The sequence below is a fragment of the Lagenorhynchus albirostris genome, chromosome 14 (assembly GCF_949774975.1).
Source record: "Lagenorhynchus albirostris chromosome 14, mLagAlb1.1, whole genome shotgun sequence".
Classification (NCBI taxonomy): Eukaryota; Metazoa; Chordata; class Mammalia; order Artiodactyla; family Delphinidae; genus Lagenorhynchus; species Lagenorhynchus albirostris.
Window position 1 is genome coordinate 51,007,956 of NC_083108.1, and position 12,825 is coordinate 51,020,780.

The 12,825-nt window shown below is 38.2% G+C and overlaps 2 protein-coding genes across 8 annotated transcripts in view; one reads left to right on the forward strand and one right to left on the reverse strand.

Moving 5' to 3' along the window:
- USP14 (ubiquitin specific peptidase 14) overlaps positions 1-1,579 on the forward strand; it is a 46,264-nt gene extending 44,685 nt beyond the window's left edge. For 5 of the 7 annotated variants that reach the window (XM_060121555.1, XM_060121552.1, XM_060121553.1 and 2 more), the window contains 2 exons: positions 49-156; positions 819-1,579. In XM_060121555.1, the coding sequence (XP_059977538.1) occupies positions 49-156; positions 819-970 (260 nt within the window). In that variant the 3' untranslated portion in view covers positions 971-1,579. The remainder of the gene's footprint in view (positions 1-48; positions 157-818) is intronic. The other 2 variants (XM_060121554.1, XM_060121551.1) reach the window with 2 other exon arrangements.
- Positions 1,580-3,805: 2,226 nt separating this feature from the next.
- Positions 3,806-12,825, reverse strand: part of THOC1 (THO complex subunit 1) — a 41,904-nt gene continuing 32,884 nt past the window's right edge. Inside the window, exons 12-21 of the mRNA XM_060121549.1 lie at positions 11,345-11,445; positions 10,051-10,117; positions 9,802-9,852; positions 9,641-9,711; positions 9,140-9,235; positions 8,330-8,395; positions 7,296-7,379; positions 5,506-5,653; positions 4,711-4,786; positions 3,806-4,206 (exon numbers count right to left, since the gene is read on the reverse strand). Of these exons, the coding sequence (XP_059977532.1) occupies positions 3,911-4,206; positions 4,711-4,786; positions 5,506-5,653; positions 7,296-7,379; positions 8,330-8,395; positions 9,140-9,235; positions 9,641-9,711; positions 9,802-9,852; positions 10,051-10,117; positions 11,345-11,445 (1,056 nt within the window). The 3' untranslated portion in view covers positions 3,806-3,910. The remainder of the gene's footprint in view (positions 4,207-4,710; positions 4,787-5,505; positions 5,654-7,295; positions 7,380-8,329; positions 8,396-9,139; positions 9,236-9,640; positions 9,712-9,801; positions 9,853-10,050; positions 10,118-11,344; positions 11,446-12,825) is intronic.

Here is a 12,825-nt window from a genome sequence, read left to right on the forward strand (position 1 = left end):
CACATATCTGTTCATTTCTAATATTATTGGGTTTACATCTTTCTTTAGACATTGGCTCCAATAATTGTGGATACTATGACTTACAAGCAGTGCTAACACATCAGGGAAGATCTAGCTCTTCAGGTCATTATGTATCATGGGTGAAAAGGAAACAAGGTAAAGATTGTTTTTTAATTGTTCCATAATATTTTGATAAGTTTTTAGATTTTTAGCACATTCGTTCTCAAACTTTTTGATCTCAGAACTCCTTTTGCATTCTTAAATTATTGAGGATCCCAGAGAGCTTCTGTTTATGAGGATTATCTCTTAATATTTACTATAATAGAAATTAAAACTGAAAAGTTAATTCTTTTAAAACTGACAGTAATGAAGTCATTACATATTAACATAAATAACATTTTCAAAATAAAAATTACAATCTTTTCCAAAACAAAAAAAGGCAAAAAATGATATTGATTTACATTTTTCTAAGTCTGTTTTGTTAGGCTTAATAGGAGACAGCTGGATTCTCCTGTTTTTGCCTTCAGTCTGCTGCTTTATCACACATTGTGTAACCTCTGGAGAATTCCAAAGCACACTTCACAGAATGAGGGGGAAAAGGGAAATAATGCTTTAGGAGTGTTATAAAAATGGTTGTAACCTTCATGGAACCCCTGAAAAGATCTTGAACTTGAGTAGTCCCTGGACCACTCTTTGAGAACTGTTGGTATGGCAGATGGAATACTACTGTACATAAAATTACTCAGTACCTCTTTTGCAATGGAACTCTGAAAAAATCATATATGAGATTAATTTCATTCTTCTCTTTTGCACTTTAGATGAATGGATTAAGTTTGATGATGATAAGGTCAGCATCGTGACACCAGAGGATATCTTGAGGCTTTCTGGTGGTGGAGACTGGCATATAGCTTATGTTCTACTCTATGGGCCTCGCAGAATTGAAATAATGGAAGAGGAAAGTGAACAGTAATCTTCATTTTAGCTATTTATGCTTAGGTGTGAAATAAATGTTGTTTGTTGATCATTTCTATAACCCAGAGCTTTAAAGGAAGATTTTTAGGTGGTTTTACGTTTCCCCTCATGTGGAACAAAAGAGGGCAGAAGCAGACCACTCTGTGTTATCGACCTAAAAAATAACAGAAAAGAGAAAATTGCCTTTGGACTGTGCTGCCCTATATAAAAGTGACAGGAAGACATTTTTAAAAAGCTTATTTCTTGGATTAATTTTTAAAAATTATGAGTTGAAATGCCTTTCAACCATTACCTTCTGTGATAATTTTTCTTCCTGTCTTTTTCAGCCCAAGATTCAGCAATCAGATGTTTATTGCACACCTATTACTCTATTATTTGTTGTTTTTGCATGGTTCAAACCACCAGTGATTCAGTAGCTGCCCATCCTTTGCATTATCTAACAAAAATTTTGCCAGGACGGTGGAAAGGAAGTTAAGTGTTGATCTCATTGTGTAACTCAGTGCTGCTGTCCCCATCCCATGGAAACATGGGTACAATCAAGTATTTGTCCAGCCTGACTGTTGCTGGCTTCTCATGACTTTAAAATAAATTGTGATCAATAATAGTACATTTGATTATACATTTATTACTGTGTCTCTGATGTACTAGGTTTGTACATTTAACTTTGCAATGGTTTTGTAGTAATCAACCTTAAAAATAATGTTGACAAGCTCCGGTTGCTTATTTTTAGAAAATTAGGATATTTAATAAAAAAACAAAACAAAGAGGGACTAACAGCGTTTGACCTCAAGTCTTTTGTCTGTTGAGTGTTGGAGCTTGGCTGAAGTTCAGATATGTTTACTACTATTAGTTTCTGCAGATGGTTAGTTTAACTATGCTCTTAAGCATCCATTTAAAAATAGTCTTTGCCTGCTAGCATAATATTCTGTTTAAAAAGGAATAGAGTTGTAAAAGTAATGGAGTTCTTTGGATGCTGAATGCAACCATGTTATCAGATCTGTTCCTTGGCTCAGTTGGGTGTTTATTTCTACTCCCTTGTCAACTCCCAAATTCTTAATGTCTATCAAAATTTAGTACCAATGATTTTTAAAGTGATGGTAGAAATACCAGAGTATGAGATATCTCAATATATGGTATGTTTCTTCCATTTTAATACTCTAGTCAATTCATTTTTGTTTTAGGAGCCTTGCTTGGTTGCAAAAGGATAGAATATCAGCTGACTTGTCTGATTTCCTTTGAGTTAGATATTTATAATAAAGTTTTGGGGATTATCGTGAAATCTCATCTTTGCTTATGCTGTTTTAATGCTCTGCAGAGCATAGTAGTGATAACTATAAGATTCTTAGAGAATAATGGCCATTTCCTCTCAAGTTTGAACAATGTAATATAATCTAAGAACACTATGGGATAAAATAAGCATTTCAGGAAAATTTATTTGTAAATAGCTTCTTCAGCTAAGCTTTAATAATTGGCAATCAGTACTCCTTTTGCCTTGGAGGTGGTATAGAATAGAATAGGGAGGATGAGACCGTAAGAATTGTAATGATTCTTTTATATATTGGTGTGATGCTTGTAAATTTGTGAAGTTTTTTTATTCACTAATTTTGTTCTGAACAATTTTGAGGACACCAATTTAGGAATTAGAATTCAGATTTTACGATTTGGAGGATGCTGTAGCTACTAGATCAGGTAGGGTTAGAACGAAGTATATAAGCCTTGTATGGAATTAGCATTTTAAATTGTAATTCCTTAACTGTCATTACAAAACACTTCATTTTATTTGATCCAGAAAAGCATTATAAAGTATAAGAAATCGGACTTATACTAGTGTTGTTTTAAACTATTTAGGCTATTTTAGAATTCAGCCTTTCATATAAGATCTTTGAAAAGAGAGAATAAGCAAGAAAATGTCTTGATTGATTCCTGAGCGTGCCTTATGTGCTGTGCCCCTCGCACTGAGGCCCTTTTGATATTAGAGCTGTGCTGGATCACTGTTGGACTAGTGAGGTGAAGCCTCAGCAAGAATATTTTTAGTGACAGGCACTTAGCCCTCCTTCCAGATTCAAAACAATGACCGTAGCGCCCTAAAGGGTAACTTACGTGGGAATGGAAACTGTCTCCAGCCATGATGACTACATAGTGCTTTGCTGTTTGTAGGATGCTTTCACATACATCTCATTTGAACTTCACAACAATCCCTGAGGTATGTACCCCTATTTTAATGACTTGAGAGCTTAAAATAAGTTCTCTAAGGCTAAATGAACTACGTTTTAGACTTCACCCCATTTCTTTTAAAGTTGGGGGTTGGAGAATATTTTCTGCCATGGGCCAGGTATTTTAAAAATGTTTTAAGCTTTGCAGACCATAAGTCTTTGTTGCAACTATGTAACTTTGCTGTTGTAGCATGAAAGGAGCCATAGACAGTACTTAAAAGAATCAGCATGGCTGTGTACCATTAAAATTTTACTTATAAAAAGAGGTGACAAACAGACCATTGTTTGCTGATCCTCTGCTTTAAAGCATAGATGAGACTAGAGCAGTCATATAGTTTCAGAAAGTATTACTGTGGGATGTTCAGGATAGCAAGTTAAATTCTGTAACTGCTAATGGAATGCAGGAAACCAGTTTGGCATAGTGTATCTTAGGAAACACCATGCCCCTAAATATTGCTTACTGACTTTATAAATGTTTAATTAACAAAAATATTATGTGACCTTGAGGTCACTTTACTTTGGCCATTTCCCAACCTACTCCCTTGTCCCCCCAGACCCTGAGGTCAGTCATCAAGAGCCACCATGCGTTCTGTTGTTCTTGGAGCACCAGCCAACTGTACAACTGTTATAAAAATGTTTATTGTTTACCAAAACCAGTGAACCTCTTATCAAATGCTGCTTGGTAACAAAAGCTTATCACAGTTTTAATAATAAAAAAAAAAAAGCTAACTATTTGTCTCATTGTCATTAGTTAGACTTTCTGCAAGGTCAGTTAACCCAGACTTGTTGAGTGCATTGATCAGGTTCTCAGGTGTCGCGTGCACTCCCTCCTGATCCTGCCAGGCGACTAGCAGCTGCTTAGCTCTCATCTTCATGTCTTCACTGTCACACTCAATCTGTCTAATTTCTGAGTCTTTCATTTCCAAGTAGGGGGCCAGAATCTTCCATTGTTCACCCAGTTTGTTGGCAAATACCTCTATTTGGTCCCCTGTTACAGGTTTGTCTCGCCGAACATCAGGACCTAGAAAACACAGGAAACATAAATTATGAACAAAGTACGAGGATGTGTACGATTCAAAATATAAAACGGAATATGGGGCCACTGAGATACTAGTCACCTTTAATAAGCTTTATTTTAAAAGTAAAACAGTTCCTTTTTGTACTCTCCACGGGTTGAATTACCATTCTTATGATCATTAGGGACTCAATCAAAGCTAAAGCTGTTGCCTCTATTATAATTAGGAAGGCTTCTGAAACCAGTGGCCCTCAATCTAAACCCCAAGAATTAACAGAGGTATGAGTTGCCTTCAAATGTAAGTACTTTTCTTCCCAACACTTCCAAATTTTACTGTATAAAAGGTACTATGTTAAAACTTATTATCAAGCAATGTTTTAGATTCCTCACTATAAGAAACAGCTGAGAAAGATGGTAGAAGTTGAGAAGTAGATCAAATAACGTACCTCTCAACAAAGAACCCCAATCTTTTCCAATTTTGTAAAATAGCCAAGAAAATTCAATTCTTACTTTCATTTTCCTTCAGTAAAGCATCATTATCTTCCTCATCTTCATCCTCACCTGTTTTTATTTCTTCAGAAGGAGGCTAAAATGAGTAAAAGAATGTTTTAAAAGAATGCCAACTTCTAAAATCAGATAACTGGGCATACTTTCTATTTAGGTACGAGATTCCAATTACGGGGCCCAGAACTTTACCCTTGAGAGTGTTAAATGTGAATATCAGGTAAGGATCGCAGTGGGACAGTGTTAACCTGGAGAAGGAGGGGTGGGCGGGGAAGACTGAAGGTTGGAAAGACTCTTATTCCAACCTGGGAAGAAGGGAGCCAGTAAGAAGTATGGTAAGATGACTTGCAAGTACTCAGCATATGGTAACAATGGTCTAGGGAAGACTGGGGGAGCAGCCATGTCCTTAACACTTTTTTTGAGTAATTTTATTCAGATTTATGCATACAGTATAGTTATTACCATATTGTATTGGAAAAGAGCAGAAAGATAGGCCAAGCTGCCTACCACACTACCCCATGGGCCCTACCTTTGATAAAATATAATGCATTGGCACACAGAAAAAATAAGTTAAAGTATAATAAGTTAATTTTTATATAAAGTTACTTTATCTATTTATGTACTTCCTATAAATGTATACTCAAATGCATTTTTTTCTCATTCTAAACAAGGGGGTTTATGGATTTTTTTTTCCCCCCACATGATAAAGGCTAAATTCAGCTCTTAGCTCAAACAGCAATAGCAGTTTAAAAAAAGAAGGTAACACGAACTAAAGGATGCAAAAACTGATGTGTTACTTACTGGTAATTCCTTGGCTAGCTTTATTACCATGTTTTCGAGATATTCTGGCAAACTTTTAAACTGCTGGTTGGTTGGCTGAAAGAAGTGAGGGCTTCTCCGTGCTAACAGTCTCAGGGCTCTCCAACCATAATTAGAATTGTTCACAGCCCTATAAAAAGAGATATCAGTCTTGTAATTTATACTTCTTTATTTCTATATTCCCTTCTAGTTAATGTAGTTCACCAGGCAAAATTCTATACTCCCAGGTCAGTAGCTGAAGGCACCGTTCTTCTCATTCTGATCACAGCCCTAAAGAACCTCTCAGTGAGCAGTTCACTTATAAATGGAAACCAACAGAGTCCAAAGAGGCAGGTTCATATAGAGCAAACAGTTTTTAAATTTAAAAAGTTTACATACATTTTAAGTTAAGTCAATTAGTATGTGTCCAGGACTGGCTAGATGCTGTGTGTGCAGGACAGATCATCCCCCTGGTCATTTAGAGAGAAAAATACTCATAGGTTCACTATGTTCAGTAGACTTGATATCCAAACGGGCAATGCCATCTGCAGGTGTGAGTTTCAGAATATTTTATAAACCCAACCGTTTTCATCATGTTAATTTATCTGTTTTTTAAAAAATTTATATAACATCTAAACTTTAATTTGCTGAATATCAACCTCAGTGAATAAAAATTACTCCAAACTAAAAGGGACACATCCAGTAGCCAACACCATAAGCAGTGATACCAAGAACAGAATCCACGAACTGTTCCTTAATATAGGTGGTACACAGTAAGGTAAGAAAAACGTGAGAAACTCTAAAGATAATGTTTTGGAAACAGGCAAGCTACAGAGAATCCAGAGCACAGATTTGTTCCACTTAAGAGTTTTTGTAAGTGACTTGGAAGTCCCCACAAGTTCTTAGAGTAGCAATCTAGTTTATTAGTCACTGCTCATAAATGAGCCTCATTACCTCTAAGACAGTCTTGGCACCTGAAAAACTACCGCTAGGCAGTGCGTGGTTCAACGTGAACCATCTTATTTAATGCTCAGAAGAACCCTGTGAGATGGGTACTATTACTGTTTAACAGATAACGAAACAAAGCAAAGAAGGGTTTAAATTAGCCCTTAGAAGCCTAGCCAGTAAGTGGTAGAGTCCCAGGACTGACCTAGGCAGGCTGATGAGAGGGCCCTTGCCCTCGGATCACAATGCCATAATGCCTGTTTAAAACCACGGGGCTGTGTGGTGTCACCTGGAAGATACAGCTAAGACTGACTCCTGAAGTTACTACAAAATTTGAGTTAGATGGAGAGCCAGCAATGGAGACTGAGACAGTGAGGCTAAGGGAAAAACAGGAGGAGAGTGCAGTTAGATGGGTGTCAAGGGAAGAAAACATTATCTAAGCAGGGAGAGATCAACTGGAGAATGCTGCTGAGAGGTCAAAAAATGATCAGAGCTATTTCAGTGGAGTGATGGGGAGACAGGCATGGGCTGACCCAGAGAACAGGAGCTGAGGAAATGAAGGCAGTAATTATCAACCACTGTTGGACATACTGTGATTTGAAGGGGAACAGAGAAAAGAGGTGATAGAGGTGGGCTCAAGGGGGATTTTTCTACTTTTCTGAGTCATGCTTGCTAGTCGATGGGAATGGTCACTGAAATCAAGACGTGCAGTAATGTGAAGCTGGCACATAAACGCAGCTGAAAGAAAAAGTACTATGCTCTCAACTGTCTGCCTTGATAAGCATTCTAGTATACATACAGTTCTTAAGAGATATTAGGGAAATTAGTTCATGAGAAACATTACTTACTTGAATTCATTTTCAACCATATTTTCAGGGTCTGCCTGTTCAATGGCTTCTTCAAAGAATTCCTCCAAAGTTGGCATATATTCCCTGGGCATTAAAAAAATAACTAGTGAGGATCATGTCTGTTCTTATTTACAGTTATTACAGAATATTGGTTCTATTCCTTGTGCTGTACAAAATGGCTATATTTTCTTATTGCTACAAGAAGTACTTGTTTTTTCTAATTTGCCTGGTCCTTTTTGAGAGTGCCATGTTCCTTTTAGTTGCTTCTTCTGTCTGCTGATTCTTAGTCATGGTAGATTGTTTTCTTAAGTTTGGATGGTGAGTTTATCTTCAGACTTACCTGTAGAATCCTTGTGTGGCTTAGGTTGAAGGTGTGGCCGCCCTACCCCACCACAAGCTTTCTGTCAGCCTGGGACTTTTTAGTTCACCCTCTTAGCTTAAGGGTCGTTCCTTTATACTGCTGGTAGTATAAACTCTAAGACGGCATGACAGCAGACCTGTGGTTATAATTTCTCAGGGAATACTTTTTCCTTTTCCTCCACATCTCAGGTAGAAATGGATGAGCTCCTTGCTTCCTGTGCCAGTGAGCAAGTCCCTCCTCCTCCCGCCGTGTCCTTTTCTTTACAGATAGTGTGCACTGAGGGCCTCAGCTTTACTTGGGGGAAACTCAGTTACATATTTGTACAGTCCTAAGGCTTTACTTTCTGTCCTTTTGTGGCCGTTAAAACCCAAGTTCTCTGGTTCCCCAATGTGGGAATCACTTGCACTGCTCCCCAGCTAGAAGCAACCGGCAGCATTAGTTCTTACTTTGGTTTTTAGTTCCCCCTTCTTTTGCAAATCTTTATTTTTTGTGATTTCTATAATTATTTTATCAGTACTTCTAGGTGTTTTATGGAAAGCTATATTCTACTGGGCCAAAGTCAACCACAGTAAACTTTAAAATTTCTTTTGAGCTCTGCTTATAGCTGACAAAATTCTACTCTAGTTTAACATTTGAGAAAAGCAATACTTCATATGAAACATTTTAAACCTGCCTTGTCTCTGATTTACAGGCTTCCATATTATCAGGACAGAGATTCCAAAGCCTTGTTAACTCCTCACTGCAAAACAGACAGACACAAAGATAAATACATTTTTCTATGGACACCATTCTCTTCTACCTTAAAACTATAAAAATACTTAAATAGTGGATTTTGGGGTGGTGATGAGTTTTAATCATTTAGCAAATTTTCTATATAAGCATATATTTAATGATTTTTTTTCTCTCTTTTTTTTTTTGTTGGAGTAAAATTGCCTTACAATGTTGTTAGTTTCTGCTGTACAATGAAGTGAATCGTATATGTATACCTATATCCCCTCCCTCTTGGCTCTCCCTCCCATCCCCCCCATCCCACCCATCTAGGTCATAACAGAGCGCTGAGCTGAGCTCCCTTTAATGATAATGATAACCACTACTTTTTTCTAAAAATATTCAAGTGCAGTATAACGCGATGAATAGTTAACTAGAAGGTAAAAGAAATGAAAGGATTATAGTACCATGCAACAACTAGAAATAAGCTGGATCAATCTAACAGCAATTGTATTGTCTGTGACATGGAAAAAATGGCAGAACCTAGAGCCATGGATTTTGGAAGCAGGAGACAAAAAACTAAGTTTTGTCTCAATGCGTGAATCCATGATGGACCCTACAGATTGATAGGGTGTGGTTTGCTTTAGTCATCTGTGTACATACCAAACACACAAAAAACTGGAAAAACACAAAACCTTGGGAGTTCTTACAGTAATATTTTCACAATATAAAAGCCTCTATGATAACATCCCACCTATGAGACAGGTTAACCTACTTTCCCATCAGAATTTTTTTGTTGGGTCCTTTCCCTAGGAAGTCCTCTGGAGCCGTTCTCTTCCGTACTACTCTTGTCGGCTTGGTATCTGATGTTCTGTGGTGAACAAAACATACTGGAATTTCAAATGTTTAATGTAAAAGAAAATTTAGTTACTGTTTTCTTCCTAAAAAAGCTTCATATGAAAGTTTCATATTATTACACTCATCAGAGAGAAGACAAAAAGGCCACACCAGGGGACAAATTACAAGGAGTGGGTACACAGCATTTTTTTCCCAATAATTAATAACAGATCAGTTTGTTCTGAGAAGTTAATGACAAGAAATTTGAGATAAAAATGTCAAATAGAAATATATCAAAATGGTTGTAATTTTTATGGAATACAATTTACATTTTTTATATGAAATACATTTACACATATCTGTACATAATGTAAAATAGTCATACCAAACTGTATTCTGAAAGCCTTTCTCATATTGCCTGAGAGGAGTATATATTTACCTTTCTTTCACAAAACTCGGGCAGCCTTCATTTTTCCATGAGTTCCAGTTTTCTTCAGTGTTTAATATATGCTGGGAAAAACAAGGAAATTACATTTCCATAATGAAGACTTTGAAACTCTACTGGGTGCTAAGAAGACTATGTAAATATAAAACACATACCTCTACCATCTTTGAAAATCTTTCTCCATCAGGGGGGTTTTCAGATAGTAGCTGTGATTAGAAAGAATATACTAAGCTTTCAACAACTTTCTGCATCATAGGAGTGGTTTGTAGGCAGAGAACCAAGAAGTGTTTGTGGTCTTGTACCTGAGCTTAACTTTATCCTTATTTTCCTATTTGGGGCTGAAACAAAGAAAATTCTAAATTTTCATTTTGTTCAATCATGGGTTTGTTGCGTGATGAACTTACTTGATAAACTGATTTTGTAGTATCTTCAATCCACAGTGATTGCTCATCAGTTAAAACATAGTTTGAACTAGGAAACAAAGCAATAAAAGCATGCTTGAGTTACAAGAATTGTATATTCAATTTTAAGGTTTATGTACCATCTTGAAGAAACACTGAACAAAGCAATGAATGTTTCCTAAAATAAGTTCAATGTGGGATAATAGCCTCAGAGAAAATGTTAACATACTCCTCTCCAAGATGCACATTCAAATAAGTCACACTATGTTCCTTTAAAACGCATTCAAGATACAATGAATAAAACCCCCAAAACTCTAGAGAAGGCTGAAGGCAGACCCAAATTGTTAACAGCTGCCATCAATTCAGCTCTCACTATGTACTAGGTGCTCTATAGTTTATAGCCATCCAACGAATACTGATAGACTGCCATGTGCCAGGATTTACACACATTATTCATTTAATTCTCAAAACAAGGACATGTGCATATATTAAACAGACTACAGAGGCTCAAGCCATAAAGCGTGCATTCAAACCCAGGTCTGCCTCCAATTTCTACTATGCTATACCAAACCTCCACAACAGATAGAAGGATAACAAATAGCATTTTTGAGTGTTTGCTATGTGTTATCTTAAAATTACAAGTCTGAAAGCTGAATTGCAGCTAGTGGGTGATGAAAGTGGGATTCAAAACCAGAAGGTAGAAAGCCACATTCTTTACAACTAATACAACACTGCTCTGCAAACTTCCGATACCATCCAGTAACGGAGCTCTGCTTCAGTTTTAGGTGGGACAAGAGGGACTAGTCCGCCCTACAGGTGGAGGTATTCAGACTGACAGCGGAGGTCCTGATTAGGTTTTCTGAAATCCCAAAGAAACTAGAACTCCTCCGTGCTTCAAAGCTTTACCTAATTTTTTTCAGTTCTAATGTCCTAGATAGTCCCACACCTGGAGAAAAAAGTATTATTGGCTGAGTTTGCAAATCAGGTTTGGAGAAGGTCTGAGTGAGGTGAGGAATGACAGAAATCACCACCCACCAAGACAGCTGAGAACTCCCAGGATGCCAGGCTCTCAGCAAGAAAGACACTGGCAGCAGATACAGTCAATGCCTTTTGTCTAAAACAAATACCGTAGCATCTTGTTAAGCTAAAAGCCCCTGATTATCTAATATTGCTGCAAATGAAATGTTTCAGGGAGGTGAGCCTTCCACACAAAATGAGCCCGCTACATAAAAATATACATCAGTAAGCATTCTCTTTGCTGCTGTTTATAAACCATTTACTACCCATATTAACTTACCTTTTAAATTTGACCTGCCCCTTGAGATACTGGAATAAAATGAGATACTGCAACAGGATGTGTCGACGAAAGTTACTGTCGCTCAGTTGTAAATCCATCAGCTACTCGAAAAACAAGCACACACACAAACCACCACATTAAATTCAAGTTCTACCTAAAGGTGCAAGTGATGCTATTACAGAAATGGAAGATTTCAATTCAAAAAACACGTGCTGAGAACTCACTGCATGTGAGGCGTTACTGTACAAGCCCCAGGACAGAGTAGCAAAGCTTTATTTAGCTTTCTTAACCATTTTATGCCATGAGGTATTTATGTTGGTGGATAGCAATGTTATACCTGGGGTCCTGAGGTCAGGATAAAAGCGGAAATATAAAAAAGTAAAAGTATGGCTGTCACTTTCCCACATATAAAGAAATAACGGCTACAGAAGAGGTCCCTGTGGGTAAACAATACTGAGGGACGTCGCTCTTTTCTGTAGTCCTAGGAAGTGCCTGCAACAGGGTGGGTGCTCAATAACAAGCAAATGAGAAGAATCAGAGGTGAAAAGTCATCCATAAATTAAATGGATTGTTCTTATATTTTAGAAAAAATTGTATCACACCTGTATTATCACAGAATTTGGATTAAAAAGGACTTGAAGGTCATTTATGAGGAAGCTCTTCAACAACACTGCCACCTAGCTGGTCTTGCTGTAAGAATGACCGCAGTGATGAAGGCGTCATTCTGATTCTGTCCCACGTGCTGAGGGAAAGCTATGTCTATGTCCACAAACCCTGTTTGTGCTGTTCTGCCCTCCAGACCTAAAGCAACAATGGAGGCCTCCTTCTTCTAAATGAATAACAGTGAGACACACCTGACAGCCCTAGGAACCAATTTCCAGTACCAGGTCCCAAGTTCCTTGGGCAACGCATCACACGCTATGCTTTCATCTACTAACACAGCAGTTGGGCTGCACCCCACAGGCCTGGAAGCCCTGTACTTGCCCAGCCTCAAGACAGCAGAGCCGGAGTCAGCAACAGAGACATCAATGGTTTAACGGACGCGGAAGCTTACAGGTTTGAAAGCGAGGCCTGGAGTGACACCCCACCATGTGTGGCAGACGGTGGGCAGGATGAGGCAGCAGTCTTCGCTCCCCAGGAGGGAGGGGGGAGATTACCAGTTATAGCGGGAATTGATGTCATCGGTTACCAGGGAAACTAGCAGAGGCGCATGCCCCTCACTGCCCCTTAGGTAAGCTCTCCTGGTGGAGATCTTCTGACCTAAAGATTAGATCACCAGCTGGGGCCTGGGGCAGGTATGTAGAAGGGCAGTCATGTGAGCAGGGTGTGGGTGAAGCAGGCACTGGTCGGCAGGGGATGTACAGAGAGCAAGAGAACAGCCATCCTGGGTGACCTGGTCATGCAGCAGCCTAACGTTCATTAGCCATTTACTCACCAGCCACTTCTTCCACAAGGGTGGTTCTTGTTCAAGCAAATGCCAT